This window comes from Siphateles boraxobius, unplaced genomic scaffold (assembly GCF_051911475.1).
Source record: "Siphateles boraxobius isolate OS27281-9 unplaced genomic scaffold, OSU_SipBor_1 25, whole genome shotgun sequence".
Taxonomy (NCBI): Eukaryota; Metazoa; Chordata; class Actinopteri; order Cypriniformes; family Leuciscidae; genus Siphateles; species Siphateles boraxobius.
The window spans coordinates 24747428-24764746 of NW_027508866.1; the positions used below are offsets into that span (position 1 = coordinate 24747428).

Genomic DNA, 17319 nt, shown 5'->3' on the forward strand with positions numbered 1-17319 from the left:
TTTGGGACCAGTTCGGGGACGCGCAGATAGATCTGTTTGCCTCTCACGACTCGACCCACTGCGCCCAGTTCTATTCCCTGACCGAGGGCACGCTCGGCACAGATGCTCTGGCGCACAGCTGGCCGCAGGGCCGCAAGTATGCGTTTCCCCCAGTGAGCCTTCTTGCGCACACTTTGCGCAAGGTCAGGGAGGACGAGGAGCAGGTCATTCTGGTTGCCCCTTACTGGCCCAACCGGACCTGGTTCCCCGAACTAGTACTCCTCGCGACAGCACCTCCCTGGCCGATCCCTCTGAGGAAGAACCTTCTTTCTCAGGGACGGGGCACCCTATGGCACCCTCGTCCCGATCTTTGGAACCTCCACGTGTGGCTCCTGGATGGGACGAGGCAGGTTTGAGTACCCTACCACCAGCGGTGGTGGCTACCATCACTTCCGCTAGAGCGTCGTCCACGAGACACGTCTATGCGTTGAAGTGGAACCTCTTCGTCAACTGGTGCTCTTCTCACCGAGAAGACCCCCGGAGATGCTCGATCAGTGTTTTGCTTTCCTTCCTTCAACAGGGGCTGGAGCGAAGGCTGTCTCCCTCCACCCTGAAGGTCTATGTTGCCGCCATTGCCGCACATCATGACCTCATCGAAGGTAAGTCGGTAGGGAAGCACGACCTGATCATCAGGTTCCTGAGAGGAGCGAGGAGACTAAATCCTCCTCGTCCTCCTCTCGTTCCCTCTTGGGACCTCTCAGTGGTTCTAACTGCCCTGAAGAGTGCTCCCTTTGAGCCCCTGCAATCAGTTGAGCTTAAGTTCCTGTCGATGAAGACAGCGCTTCTGGTTGCACTGGCCTCCATCAAGAGGGTTGGGGACCTGCACGCATTCTCCGTTGACGAAGCGTGCCTGGAATTTGGGCCGGCTTACTCTCACGTGATCCTGAGACCCCGGCCTGGATATGTGCCCAAGGTTCCTACCACTCCCTTCCGGGACCAGGTGGTGAACCTGCAAGCGCTGCCCTCGGAGGAGGCAGACCCAGCCTTGGCACTGCTCTGTCCAGTACGCGCTCTCCGCGCCTATGTAGACAGAACGCAGTGTTTCAGGACCTCAGACCAGCTCTTTGTCTGTTATGGTGGGAAGCTGAAGGGAAAGGCTCTCTCCAAGCAAAGGTTGTCTCACTGGATAGTGGACACCATTGCCTTGGCTTACCAGCAGCAAGGTCGACCGTGCCCCCTTGGCGTGACTGCCCACTCCACCCGGAGTGTGGCGTCCTCTTGGGCTCTAGCGCATGGCGCCTCGCTAACAGACATCTGCAGAGCTGCAGGCTGGGCGACACCTAACACATTCGCCAGATTCTATAATCTCCGAGTGGAGCCTGTGTCCTCTCGTGTACTCGCTTCAACCAGCTAGTACCGGACCCGCTCAGGTGTCTTCGCTTGCTCGCCATTCCACTCCACGGACTGGATACGTGCGATATTTTTCTCAGGTGAGCTTCTCCGAAAGCCCTGAGCTCCTCCAGCACTCCTGACGTCGGCGCCAGTGTCTATTGCCTGTGCGTCGGCTAGGTGCCTCCCGTGTGCATGGTCCCTCCTCTGAGCGACCCCCACATGTGTATTTCCACTGTAAGCCTCTCCGAGCGTGTGTCTTTCCCTTGGCAAGCCACCTTGCCACCCCTGGGGTTGAAATATTCCACCTGCGGCTGGACACCCCAGTGTTTCCCATATGCTTCCTTCGGGTCATATGTGTATTCTCTAAGTCCCCCCCCTCCGGGCTGGCATTAATTGCATACTTCCCCTAGCTTGGGATATGCTTCCCAGTGTACCTTGGTATTCCTGTGTTATATGGAGTCCTTTGTCCAGGCTGACAGGGATCTCGATTTACGCAGGGCACTGGAAGACAGCTGAGAAGGTGGCGTGATTAGACTGGTAACCCCATTCGTCGTCATCCGACGTAACTCGGAGTGACAACGAAAGGGAACGTCTACGGTTACGTATGTAACCCTCGTTCCCTGAGTAGGGAACGGAGACGTTACGTCTGCCTGCCACTTTCCGCTGTACCGCGGGGATCGCCTGAGCTCAGTCTTGGCTCCTCAGCGAAGAAACATATCTGCTTGCTGCCGGCTTCCTCCTTTTATACCCACGAGGTGGGGCGGAGTTACGCCATGCAAATTCCGCAGACCCATGGCATTTCTTTGCCATTGGCTCGTTTTGTAATACTCGAAGTTGATAGGCTTTCTAAGCGAAACCCCATTCGTCGTCATCCGACGTAACGTCTCCGTTCCCTACTCAGGGAACGAGGGTTACATACGTAACCGTAGACGTTTCTTGACCTCAGGGAAAGTTTTGTCGTGTCCATCGGCTTCTACTCATACATCCCATCTGGCATGCTTCACCAGTGTGTACTTCTCTGGTAGTGAGCAAGTAGGCGTACTTGTATGACAGTACGTGTTAGCACAGACCACTAAAATAAATTATCTTTAAAATGCATTACCTTAAAATGCATTAAAATCATATTTACCAGCTTAATATGCAAAAACTACTACAAGTAAAGCAGCAATTAGTTTACTTGCAAGTTTAGTGCAGTACTGTCTGTTTGCCCATCCAAATACAAAGGGTTCTGGGAATGTTTTTGAAAGAAGTCACCATTTTTGCTATTCTCGTTGGTGCACAGAAGTTCAGAGTCAGTGTCAAATAGTTTAAGCTTTTACCATATTTAATCAACCTTATCTTTTTTCTTTCTTTCTTTCTTTCTTTTTTTGCTTTTTTGAATACTACTTTTCGTTTTAGTTGACTTAAAGTTTGGCCAATTTACTTTGCCAATGAAAACATTAGTCATATTTGAGTCACATTAAGTAATGCTGCACAAAGAATGGTTAAACTATTAATCACAAATTATTTGTTCCAAATGATATTTGCAATTGCTGTTCAGAATTGTTGTCGTTGTCATTTGGGAAATTTCTTCAAAATTTTTGCTCTTTCATGTTTCACAAATTAAGAGAATCTTACCTCATTGACATGCTTTATTTTAGTGTGATTTCTTATATGTATCATATAAATTAAAACACTTTCTACATCGAGACAATGGTAAAGTTTCTCTCAAAGAGCTAAAACAGTGAAATTCCTAATATTAATTCCAATGATTCCAAATAAATGTTTCATGATCACACTTTATATTATAGGTGATCATAATACCATGTACAATACTTAGCCATTTGATACATTTTACTTATTAAAAGTGCACATGTTGGTGTATTGAAATTACATTTAAAGTACTTGCATTTAATTAGGCCAAGCACCAAAGATGAGTAGGCACCTATTGTATCATTTAGCATTCTTCTTCTTCTTCTTCTTCTTCTTCTTCTTCTTCTTCTTCTTCTTCTTCTTCTTCTTCTTCTTCTTCTTCTTCTTCTTCTTCTTCCCCTCTGTAAGTGGCAGCCCATAGAATCGCTTGTGAGAATGTTATGAAATTTAGCACACAGATAGAGAACAGTCTAAGCTGTCAACAGAGCAAATCTGGATTCTCAGACTCAATCCCTCTAGTCTAGTATCACCAACTGTCCAAATTTGCACTCCTGTTTATGCTAATAACTTTAGAACGGTAAGGGCTAGAAACAAACTTATTTTTCCTCCGATTCATATTGAACCAGATCATCTTAAGACCATGCTGATAAAAAGTTATGGAATTCAAGTCGATTCGTCATACAGTTCTTGAATAACTCATGAACGAATTCAATGAAATGCCCCCCAAAATGAATGTGAGGCTATATCTCCGCAACGCTTTAGCATATTCTGATCAAACTTGGTGTGTGTTATGACAACCATGACCTGAGTCTGTCTACACAGTTTCGGCAAAGTGCCACCTAGTGGTCAGGATATATGAAAAATTTATATTTTTGCTTATAACTTCTGAACACTTTGTCCAGATTCGGTGCAGCATGCTGAGTCATACGATACCCAATTTTCTCATATCGGCCATTTTAGGCAGTGGCCATCTTGATTTTTCTCAAAAAATGTTATATTTTACGAACGCATTGGCATATTGTTACAAAACTCGGAATGTGTCTTCAGCACCATGCCCTGACAGCGCCACCTTGTGGTCAAATACATAATACATTTTTTGAATAAACCATAACTCAAAATCATTAGCACAGGGTCAAAAACAATTAACAACGCTGTATTATTCATGCCAGGCCAGTAGTTAGCGATGTCACTTTGTAAAGAAAAACTACATCCCTATAGACTGAACACGTAATAGACACGTAATGACGTACATTTTTTCACAAATTCACATTTTTGTAGTTTACACAAAGACAATAACAGTATTGCTTTCAAAAACTTGCGCTTTGAATCCCGTTTTCAAAAGTTTGTGTATTCAGGCCCCCAAACCGGAGTTGTCATGTAAATGAATGACCAAAACGCACAAAATGTTTTCTGTTTTTAGTTACATATTTTTAGAAACATATTTTCCCACCTAGTCTTCACTACATTATCTACACAATCATATTTGTGATTTTCAACTTATGCTTATCTATGCACAGTCACTGAACTCTAGTTTGTTACACATAATATGGGGGGGGTTGGCCTGTGTTTGAGAACATGGTAAAGATTTTCACCTTCTGAACTTGGACTCAGCTATAGTGATTTCCAGTTGTTTTGATAAGCTTTGGGTCTCTGGGAATCTCTTATATTTTGTCTGTAGCAAAAGAAAAGCTAATGAACTCAAGAAAGGCCCTGGAGTGTTTGGTCTTTGAGGCCTGATGCCATCCGGCGGGATGGAGGGGGTGGCTTCAGTAATGCCATGCAGATGTTTTCCATTTGAGCTGGGAAACAAATCCTCATTGTTTTGGGTTTCACCAGCCCAACAGGCTCATCGTCACAACTGAGCATTTTTATTACCTGTTTTCATACTCAACTCAAATACCGAAATCTTTACAGATGCTACGGTCTGTCTGGAAATTAGCCTCCACGTGAGTAATATTTCAGGATGACTGGGCCACAGATTACGTGTCCAAAGAACGTCTCTTGCTGCTGGCCTATTTCTGTACGTTACTCTGAGCTCTGGTATGTGTCAGCATTCTTGGTGTGAAATAGATCTGGCTTCAGTATTCTCTCCAGATGAGAGGGGCGTGGAGTGTCGTGCCAGTCTGTAGGGCATGTAACCGGTGACGAACTCACTGCCGGTGTAATTACAGCCCTGCACTCACATGAGAAATTGTCTGCATAGATTCAGAGTTTATGTTGTTGTGATGCACATTACAGAATCATCTGCGTTTATAAAAGATGCAACCACGATATTCAAAATACAAACTTGTACATAAATTTATTTTTGATATACATTGTAATTTATTTTAAAATATAAAAAGGCCCAATATACAGGTCCTTCTCAAAAAATTAGCATATTGTGATAAAGTTCATTATTTTCCATAATGTAATGATAAAAATTAAACTTTCATATATTTTAGATTCATTGCAAACCAACTGAAATATTTCAGGTCTTTTATTGTTTTAATACGGATGATTTTGGCATACAGCTCATGAAAACCCAAAATTCCTATCTCAAAAAATTAGCATATTTCATCCGACCAATAAAAGAAGGGTTTTTAATACAAAAAAACTCAACCTTCAAATAATTATGTTCAGTTATGCACTCAATACTTGGTCGGGAATCCTTTTGCAGAAATGACTGCTTCAATGCGGCGTGGCATGGAGGCAATCAGCCTGTGGCACTGCTGAGGTGTTATGGAGGCCCAGGATGCTTCGATAGCGGCCTTAAGCTCATCCAGAGTGTTGGGTCTTGCGTCTCTCAACTTTCTCTTCACAATATCCCACAGATTCTCTATGGCAGGCCAATTGAGCACAGTAATACCATGGTCAGTAAACCATTTACCAGTGGTTTTGGCACTGTGAGCAGGTGCCAGGTCGTGCTGAAAAATGAAATCTTCATCTCCATAAAGCTTTTCAGCAGATGGAAGCATGAAGTGCTCCAAAATCTCCTGATAGCTAGCTGCATTGACCCTGCCCTTGATAAAACACAGTGGACCAACACCAGCAGCTGACATGGCACCCCAGACCATCACTGACTGTGGGTACTTGACACTGGACTTCAGGTATTTTGGCATTTCCTTCTCCAGAGTCTTCCTCCAGACTCTGGCACCTTGATTTCCGATTGACATGCAAAATTTGCTTTCATCCGAAAAAAGTACTTTGGATCACTGAGCAACAGTCCAGTGCTGCTTCTCTGTAACGCAGGTCAGGCGCTTCTTCCGCTGTTTCTGGCTCAAAAGTGGCTTGACCTGGGGAATGCGGCACCTGTAGCCCATTTCCTGCACACGCCTGTGCACGGTGGCTCTGGATGTTTCTACTCCAGACTCAGTCCACTGCTTCCGCAGGTCCCTCAAGGTCTGGAATCGGTGCTTCTCCACAATCTTCCTCAGGGTCCGGTCACCTCTTCTCGTTGTGCAGCGTTTTTGCCACACTTTTTCCTTCCCACAGACTTCCCACTGAGGTGCCTTGATACAGCACTCTGGGAACAGCCTATTTGTTCAGAAATTTCTTTCTGTGTCTTACCCTCTTGCTTGAGGGTGTCAATGATGGCCTTCTGGACAGCAGTCAGGTCGGCAGTCTTACCCATGATTGCGGTTTTGAGTAATGAAACAGGCTGGGAGTTTTTAAAAGCCTCAGGAATCTTTTGCAGGCGTTTAGAGTTAATTAGTTGATTCAGATGATTAGGTTAATAGCTCGTTTGGAGACCCTTTTCATGATATGCTAATTTTTTGAGATAGGAATTTTGGGTTTTCATGAGCTGTACGCCAAAATCATCAGTATTAAAACATTAAAAGACCTGAAATATTTCAGTTGGTGTGCAATGAATCTAAAATATATGAAAGTTTAATTTTTATCATCACATTATGGAAAATATAGAACTTTATCACAATATGCAAATTTTTTGAGAACGACCTGTATGTATATATATATATATATATATATTCATGTTTATGCATTTAAATATTTTTAGTTGTTCTTTTACTTAATTATTTTTGGCCATGTGCCCATAATATATTGTTTAAAATATCAACAAGAAATTAGCTTGGCATTTTCCAACTGTTTCTAGGTTTATTGTCACTGTTTTGTATCTATATTTACACATTCAATTTATTCATTTAGCCAACACTTTAAATTTGATCTTTTTTTTTCAGTTGTGTCTTACCTGGAAATCAAACCCTCTAACATACAAACAGTGTTGTATCATTAAGTGCAACCATTACTCGCTTCTAATTACATCTTTGAACAGTGTGATTAGTATTACTATATTAACCACTCTGTCTAAAAAGTATTGTATTAATTGTTAATCTATAAATCCCATATTAATCTCAACCAGTTGAACAATACAAGGATAGACATGAAACAGCTCTTTTAACATTACACATTACATTTTGATGTTAAATCTACTATTGTTTTATATAAAAAGAAATCTATAGTCTACAGTATTAAATTCAATATGATATCTGCTAACTCTTTATTGTGATGCTCCTCAACTGACATTCTACTGACTATAAGTAACATTGCAACTACGTCAACTTATACTAACCCTAACCTAACAGTCTACTAATACTCTAATGAGAGTTAGTTGACATGTAGTTGCGAAGTTACTTATAGTTAGTAGAATCTCTAAAGTGGACTATTGAAATGAATTGTAACCAATTACCTTTATCAGCCCCAACAGAATTACATTTATTGACAACTTTGCTAATAAAGAAGTCTTTCTCTGACAAAGTTTCTCCATCATTTACTGATAAATAAATGTCTCATTTGCCGTTTAAATTTCTGACTAGTCATCGGATAATTTGCAAAGATTTATGTTTGTTTTTATGAAAACTAACATAAAAAGGTTAATGTTAGATGTTGTCAGAGATATATAAATACCAACCACTACAAATTACATCACGCATTTGATGGTTTATTTTGCAGAAAGGTAAATGGAAGTCACATAAGTGCAAACTTTAGCAATCTTACATATAATCCATTAAATACTCTGCAGGAGAAGGTAATCAGGTCTTTCCCCTTATTTTCTCCTTCTCAACATGTCAAAATCAGGGATTATGTTTCAGTTAGCATACTCAGATTTTAAAAGAGGACATGAAAAAACTTGTAAGCCATTCCCAGTAGCTTTCGTGTAAAATCCAGTGGCATCATTCACTGACGGATATGTAAGGGTCCGTTTTTAGAGGCACATTTGTTCACATCTGGATAACATATCAGTTTTCCCTCTGTGGAGAGCGCATACTTCCTGCAGCAGTGCTCTTTGCTGGAATGTGCTTGTGAAATGGTGTCTAGCCAGCCAAGATATTTGAACTTGCTCAAGAACCTGAATAACCTACAAATGTGGCTCGGCTTTCCTCTACGCTCATGTAAAGTAAAAAAGAAGTAGGTACCCTGTAGAGAGGAATGTAAAAAAATTGTGGAGTTCAGGTTATGGTGTGATAAGTCATATTTTCATCCAAACTTTCACGTGCTTGCCATGTTAAAGAACCTGAACCATTATTTTGTCCCCTGTGTAACTCACTATTGGAAACTTCCTGCTTTAATCATGTGTCATTCACAGTGAAACAACTGCTGAAGTATTTAGCTATGAATAGCTAAAAGAGTATGCCTGCCTTTGCAAATATCACAAACAAATCTTAAACATCTTTATTTCAGATACAGTAGAAACCTTGAAGATACTTTTAGATGGAATTTTCTTGATGCGATGCAAATAATAATAAAAAAAGCTTCTATTAATGCATTAAAATGATTTGAAACTCTGCATACACTAAGCTAAACTTATTCAGTATTATTGTCACACGAAATGAATTATTACTGATTTAAATCCTTTTAAATTACATCACTCACTGTAGCTTATTGCAATATTTCTATTATATTTTCAGGAAAAACGGAAAAGACAAGCCGAGATAGAGGACAAAAGAACACAACTCGATGAACTTGTTCTACAACTTCAACATTTCAAGGTAAAACAACTCTTTATGTCATCTCTGAAAGTTAACCTTGCACCCAGTACAGCAATTAATAACTGAAATGCATCGGATGCCTGGTTTATCGTATCATTTTTGGTCCAATCAGAATTTGTGTATCATTAATGTAGATAGTAGCATTAGCTGCTAGCTAGGTTATGATTCAGTTGAAGATGATGCAAAAGACTCAGTACCACCATCCACCTATTTTTATGCATATTTTTGGGGATTAAGAAAACACTGGATGGAAACGCAGAGATGCACATTAATTCTAAACATGTCATGTGCATAAAAAACATATGTGCTCAATTGAGGTGGATACTGTTTTTTATCAAACAAGAAGACAAGCACAAACTACGATGGAAACAGTTTTACTGAATAAATCCCTTGATGTGCAAACCAAATCATGTGACCTTGCCTCAACAGATCATTTAATCAGAAAATGGCAGAGAGCGAGAGGAAGGTTTGGATGGATGATGAGGTTCGAACATTCGTAAACATAATTTTGTAAAACATCAACAAAATACACAGATTTTCCAAGAACTGCGAGTTGAGATGATCCTTACAGAATATAAGGGGAGGATGTGGAATTAAAATTGGGTTTGAAAGTAATTTCTCTCTTTATTTCTTTTTTTCTTGATGATAATCTTTTCTCTCTACTGGAGTCTGAGTCAGGCCAACATGTCTGACTCTATAACACTTGAGTGTGTTATCAGATAGCTAGAGGATTGCCTCATTTACAGAGAATTACTCTGTAGTGTTATCACCCGAATTTTATGGCGGTTAGTTTATACAAAAAAAAAAAAAAATCAACCTCAGTTTAAAGTCACTCATGAAAGAGATTTTGTCTAGGACTCAGGAGAGAAGGACCTGAGGGAAAAGAAACAAAGATTTGATAATGCTCTACCGTGAGACTTTTATAAAGACTGCAGAGAGACTACAAGATAAAAGTAATAGCTTATTGTGAATATGTTTCATGAAGAACACAATAGCTAAAAGCCCTGACAATTAGCTAGCTAATCACATGCGCAAATTCTGGGTGATCTTCACAGCTATAGTGTGAATGTGTATTGTAATGAAAAGGAAATTAATGTTTTTGCAAAGAGCTGAATTCAAAGTTAAGACTTGACTGAGAAAGAGAAGCACATCCAGGAAGAGAGATGTTTGTTTAGTAGTGGGTGTAAGCAAGTTCTCATCGGAAAGTACAGCTGCAATGACTGTGATGAATGTCTAGATTTTGTGAGAAACATCCGAAAGATTTGTTTCTCAGTTTATTTTCTCATAGAAGGTTAAAATACTATGTGAAATTCTAAACATAAAGACGACAAAAAATGCTGTGCAGATACTAAACAAAACATTAATTAAAAATATATATAATTATTTACTTTTTTTTAAATACAGTGCAGCAGTCGGGTTCCAGAGGTAAAAATGGATTAAAAACAGGCCTCAAATACTGTATAAATAAAATCGTAATTTAATATCTTTGAATTAATAGCTTTATATTTCTCTTTTTTTTTTATTCAATTAGTTCACACATTTTCATGGGATTGTAGTTATTTTCTGTTAAGGACATTTTTGTCCAAATACTTTTTTGCTGATGTGATTTACCTCAGAGCTGGTTGGTTCCTGACTTATAACTCTTTACAGAATACTTTTTTAAAATGCCCCTACTATGCTAAAGTGCATAACAAATAAAGTTATTGTCTCTGAAAAAAAGAATCGATTTTGAACTGCCTGAAACTAGTCATCAGCTATCCCAGTCTTCCTGCTTTAACCTATGTAGGTTTGTAGGAAATTTGCATAATGCCAGCCTGTGGTCTTCATTGGCTCTCTGCAAACGAGTTCTACTTTGACCTCCAAAAACACTGTAATTGTAGCTGAGACTGAGTTTGGTTTGAGTTGTTCGACATGCCAAGAAGATGCTGTTTTCTGTACTGCGAAAGCAAATCACAACTGACTATTTACTAGATACTACTATAATGTCATATTACATTTCATATTGCCCCCCCCCCCCCCCCCCCCCCCGTTATATTCTGTTATATATATTTTCGTTATATTAATGACTGTCTGCCATTTCATTAATAGCTACGCAACACGACGGGTTTATCTGATTCCCAGACTTGAGCTGTTGGTTCTTTATTCTTGAAATCAAGTCCTGATATATCCAGTAATTGGCCAAAGGTATTGGCTTTATTATCAATGAGTATCTTGTTGAGTCCTAGAAAAAGTCCACTGGCAGACACATCCAGATGTGCTCCACAAACTAAAGGCTCTTCTTGTAGCCAATAAAGTGACTGTGAACTCTGCTTTTTTGTAAAACAAAAAGACTCCAAACTTTAAAAATGTTCCCATAAAACACTGGTAGACCAGAAGTGTTCGATTTAATAGGGTCCATTAAAAAAGAGTTTTGTCTAGTCCCAGACTCTCAAGATTATGTAAAATCACCCATTTAATTTAACTAAACCAAATAATAGTCTTTGTACGAATTGCAACCAAAAGGTTCCTATTCTACTTTGAAGATTTATTAGGCCATGTATTCGGCAAGTATTCAGTTCTGTGGGACCCAATGCCATTTATCCCAAAAGAAATCCACTAAAATCGCCTGTATTTTCACTAACAGATGTGAGGGAGGATTAATATATGCACATGTGCCATAATGAATAAGCAACTAAGTATTTATAATTAAAATACACCCTCTGTATGACATATTTGTGAATTAAACATCTCCATTTATCCAGGTGACCATTAACTTTTTCAATGACTCTTTCCGGAATTTTCCCAATCCCAATCAACACCAAGATACACTCCTAAGTATTTAAAATCTAATTTCCCCCAATTTAAACCTTCAGGAGGATCTGTTTTCTCAGCTGTGCATTTACCGAATAATAATGTTTCACTTTTATTCCAGTTTACACTCGCAGAAGATAAACTTAGCAAAAACCTGTATTTCACTTTGCCTGCTAATCATGACTATAACATCATCGGCATAAGTTGACAATATAAGATTATTTTTACAGTTTGGCAAGCGTATACCATGAAGTTTGACCCTTATTTGTTGTAAAAGTGGTTCTGTTGCTAAAGAGCACCCCTGCCTACCATCTCTATCATCTCGATGAACTATAAATGAAGCAAATAAACTACCGTTCACCTTAAGAATACTCTCAACGCCACTATAAAGAAATTTAATATGATTTATAACATTTTGGCAAAACACAAAGGCCTCTAAAACTCTCCACAAATAGCAATGCTCAACATGGTCAAATGCTTTCTCCTGATCTAATGAGATTAACGCACAATCTAAATTCAACATCTTGGAGACCTCTAAAACATCACAAACCAATGAAACATTGTCGAATATTGACCTACCAGGAACACTGTAAGTCTAGTCAAGATGGATGACACAATCCATCACTCCTGCTAGCCTGTTAGCCAGGGTTTTCGAGCGCAGTTTGTAGTCACTACCAAGCTTTTGTTCAACACCTCCAGCAGGACCTCTCTCAATTCTGACCAGAAAAACGTATAAAAGTCTACTGGCAGTCTGTCAATGCCCGGCGCCTTTCCAGACTCCATTCCTTGGAGGGCCTTGTACAGTTCACCCATGCTCAAAGCACCGGAGATCTCAGCAATGGCTTCCTCAGACACTTGGGATAAGTCTTTGAAAAAGTCGTTGTCACTCCTGACAAGTAAATTTTTATACAAGTTCACATAACAAAACAACTGTTCTCTTACGAATGTCTGTGTCACACTGCTGCATGTGGCAAATTCAAAAGAGTTCACAAAGCTGAAGATAATCCAAACAATAGCAGTTTATTCCAGAAGACGAGAGTACACGCACACGAAATGGATATACATACAATACCGAACAACAGACAAGACACAGGCAGGAACTTAAATACACGGAGATGATTAACAAATGACTAACAGCTGTGATGAAGGTGATTAGTGTCCATGGTGACAGAGCAGAGGTGGGAAACACAGGTAGGGAAACACATGTGAGCAATGTAATTGTGACATAACACCCCCTCTCGGTAGGTGCGACCTCGCGCCGTAAAGAGAAGAATTGAGGGAGGGATGGAGGGGGTCTAGAAGGTGATCGTGGTGAGAGCCGGGGAAGGGCCTTGCACAGGGGCGCAATGGAAGGTGCCCAGGCCACAGCCAGATTAGTGCCCCACGGCGGCGTTGACGGAGGGAGGAGCCATGGAGGAATAATGATGAGGGCCACAATGGGGGTGACCGGAGGCAACGACGGTGAGGATGGAGCCCACCGCGCAGTCGATGAGCCGAGGTAGTGGAGAGATGGTGATGATCCTGGTGACCGCGACAGAGCCGCGGCGACGACTTCCTGAGAGTGAGGTGGGGATCCGGAGGTCTGAGGGCAAGTTGGAGCAACCGAAGGTGGAGGTGGAGCCTGAGGTAGGGCGGAGCAAGCCGTAGCAGAAGGGGTGGAGAACCAGAGAGCAGCGGACGGTTCGCAAGTCCGCAGCGGAGGTTAAGCGATGTCTGACCTCGGTGGAGCCGACGTGCCGAGGGAGTCCGGCGAGACCGAATGGCCGATGGTTCACACCGAGGTTAAGGGTGGAAGTAGCGCAGGTTCAGGAGCCAGGGCGACAGGTCGAGGTAGAGTGTAGCGCACCGAGGCTGCAGGCGGAGCTTCAGGCTCCTCTTGCTCAGGAGAAGATGGCTCCCGACAAGTCCGAAGTGGTACTCCGCTACTGAGAGACAGAGGTGGTACCGAGGGACTGAAGGGTGACAGAGATGACTGGGTGGTACAGATGGCTGGAGACTGGGGAAGAGACTGAAGTACAATGCAGAAATAAAAAATATATATAGTGTTCGGGATATTTTGGAGAGGTGGTGGGAGGTTGGGTGGGGCTAATGATATAGGCAAATGAAAGAACCGAACCCTTCCGAACCCTTGAAGTCCACCAGTACTCCCTCGGCGATGGATGGCTCGGCCGGCTCACACGCCTGGTCAGGCGCGCGTTGCTCGGGCTCCATGGCGATGTGGTCCTCGGTCGCTCGTATGGGCGCGGGCTCATTCATCGCCACGGTCTCCATCACTCTACCTGCACTGGGCTCAGGTCGACAGTCCTCGCCGTCGGGGTGGTTCTTGATGGGGAGTGGGGCTGGCGGCATCCTCAACGGTGAACGCAGATCCGCAGGACGCCAGCACCCACTTCACATATGACGCGAAGCTCCCTCGAGGAACCTCCCCGGACAACTGTGCACGTGTGGCAGTGTTGAGTCCGACTTGCAGGAATGTGCACAGGCAGTTGTCCGGGAAGGTGGCCTGATGAGCGAGATCCAAAAGCTCTTCCAAGTTTTCCTCAAGGGAGCGTTCTCCCTGCTCAAGGCACATGAGTCTTACTGCTGGGAAGTTCATGTTGTAAGCAGGGATGAAAATGGAACAAAAACACTGAACACGAAAACAGGGGAAAAAAGAAAAGAAAATATAATTTGGTCCGGTATTCTGTCACGTTGCTGCATGTGGCAAATTCAAAAGAGTTCACAAAGCTGAAGATAATCCAAACAATAGCAGTTTATTCCAGAAGACGAGAGCACACGCACACGAAATGGATATACAGTACATACAATACCGGACAACAGACAAGACACAGTCGGTCTCCAAGGTGTACTCTAGTGACGCATGGGTATACTGTAAACAGAATAGCTTTTTTGGGGCTTTCCCAAAATCCCATTCACAGTCGTAAAGACTTAAAAAATCCCTTTGTGGTCCTTAACTCATCCCAAAACAATTTAAACATATTTTTAAAATAACTGTCACTAAACAAAGTAGTATTTAACTGCAAGTATGTACACCTTGATTTAAGGAGAGTTTAAAAACACAGAACACTGCACCATAGTGGAGCCAGATGGAGCCGCGTTTGACGGTTTCTCAAACGGCTCGCTAATATTATCAACAATACCATCAGCCGCCGATCGTTTTCCTTATCCTTACCAGGACAAGCACTCATTAAATACCCACCTCCCCACTATTGAAACATTTCATCTTGACCATTGTAGCATAAATAACATAGTTGAAATCATCAACTTTGAGATCGAGTGACAGATCTAGATCCTCATCATCTTTTAGGATCATATAAACGAATCACCAAAACGAGAACACATGTTTTAAAAGAGGGGATCCACTACCAATTGGTATCATTTTGATAGGTGACACCAATTTTCCATATCGGGAAAACATTCTCAATAAAGTTGGTGGAATATTAGACAGTAGCACTTTTTTGGATAGCATGGAAAGTGGAAGGAAAGGAGTAAAAAGATTATCAACAACCGCCGCATGAGTTTACTTAAAACCTGCACATGTGGGGCGGTCATGCTGCCCACAAAAGAAACAGTAGAAGGCGGCCTGACCAAACAAATTAACCAACACTTGATTCACACACAAGCTCCAACTCACACTCGCACCACTCTGTCCGCTCATGCTCAGTCACACCGGAAGTGAGAGAGAGAATGTGTGTTTCTTGAGTAAAGTAAATGCTGTACTTCATTCACGATAGAGGTGGTTGGAGTTATGAGGTTTGACTGGCAGTTTGAGGATCCAATGGAGTAATGAGGTTTAGTCACAAGCTCTTAAATACTTTTCAGTGGTTAAACCCACAGACAGAAGTAAAGCATGACCAATAGTAATGATTTATTGGGGGGAAAGACAAAAAATTTAGATTTTCCACCCTACAGCAACAATATAGTACACATTCTACCAGCCAAAAAATTCTCACTGGTTGGTGAGGAAGGATCAGGCTTTGTTTCTTCCAGAAAAGGTTTATAATGACCGGCTGACCATACATTATCACGCTTATTAAACGGCTACTTACCAAATACAATTTTATACAGTTATTATAAATACATACATGCATATTATACAGTTTAGCTGTCTTTATATATTTGATGGCAGAATGCCACAATTGGTCAATCACAATCAATTATCCCAGAGAGCCATGTAATAAAAATTAATACAGCTTTCGTAAAAGCAAACCTTTAAGAATATAATGCAATTGTCACGTTATGAAAATCTTAAATCAAAAAATGTGTGTTTAAGTACAATGATTTGAACACTATTTTAGAAGCGCTGCCTTGAGTCTTTGAATCAAAACATGTGGGTAGACTTGAAATCTAAGAGTGCATACCTTCAGCAGCTTGTGAAACAGTCCAGAGCGTTCGTGTGGTTGACCTTCGTGGAGGTGATGACTAGGCGAAAGAGGTCCTGAGAGACCTCATAGCTCACATAGCTGGAGTCAGTTCAACCACAGCTGGTTACTTCCTTAACAGCTGCTCATGTTGGACAGGTTTTAAATGTATTCAAGTTTACATAAGAATGTGGCAACACAGGACATTAATATTCCGAACTTAAATGTCAAACAATGCACATAAAAAGAGTTTTCTTTGGTAAACCACAGTCCACACAATAATGAGCTGACTAAAGCTTCAACTAAAATCCTGTTTTAGATTCAGCTGGTACATTAAGGCTACAATCAGCCAGCAGCAGTACTGTTTGTAGTGCTAAATACGGTTTACAATGTGGTACGGATTGAATTTCCCAAAGGTTTAAGATCTAGTTGCTGTCTTCCATAGAGATCCTTCCACCAGTTGTATACTCTAAATGTTGGTGTATATTCCAAAGGCATCAACCAAAAATTTGGTCAGAAGGTCTCTCAAGCCCATCCAAACCCCTTTGTCAGACTTTGTCAGCTTTTTATCAAAGCTGTTTCTTTTTCAGCAGGGCAGATAAAAAAAAATACTGGTTAATTATGAATTGATGGATGAACTTGCACCTCACTTGGACTCATTTATTAGATTATGTTACTCTTCTAGTGTTGGGTATGTTGCCATCTGTTATGCTCATTTTTGTGCAGTCAAGACAATTCAAGTCAACTTCATTTATATAGCGCTTTTTACAATACAAATTGTTTCAAAGCAGCTTTACAGTGATAATAGGAAATTAATGCAACAAAGATTGTTTTGACAGTACAGCAACTCTAGAAGAATGTCGTTGTCTAGGTTAAGTAAGTTTTTTTTATTCATTAATTTATGTTGTAAAAATCATTACTTATTAACTTAGAGACACATAAAAGCTTTTAAAACATCAGGAGTGGGCTATTACTGATGAATTATGTCTAACAAAATAAAATGAAAAAATGTCTTGAGCTTGTGTAAACAACAGAGCTTGTTTCAGTCATTTAACCAAAAATCCCTCTGACTTTGGGACGATGGAAATGGAAGTACAAAAATCCATCGGGCCAAACGGTTCTGTTATGAACTGCTCAGAGACAAGAAGCTTGAGGATCCAAATGCAGTTTATTAAAGTTAA

At 41.2% G+C, this 17319-nt stretch overlaps 1 protein-coding gene across 6 annotated transcripts in view; it reads left to right on the plus strand.

Moving 5' to 3' along the window:
- Positions 1-17319, plus strand: part of palm2akap2 (PALM2 and AKAP2 fusion) — a 151935-nt gene that overhangs the window by 50384 nt on the left and 84232 nt on the right. For all 6 annotated transcript variants that reach the window (XM_077243263.1, XM_077243261.1, XM_077243259.1 and 3 more), the window contains one exon: positions 8907-8987. In XM_077243263.1, coding sequence (XP_077099378.1) covers positions 8907-8987 — 81 coding nt within the window. The remainder of the gene's footprint in view (positions 1-8906; positions 8988-17319) is intronic.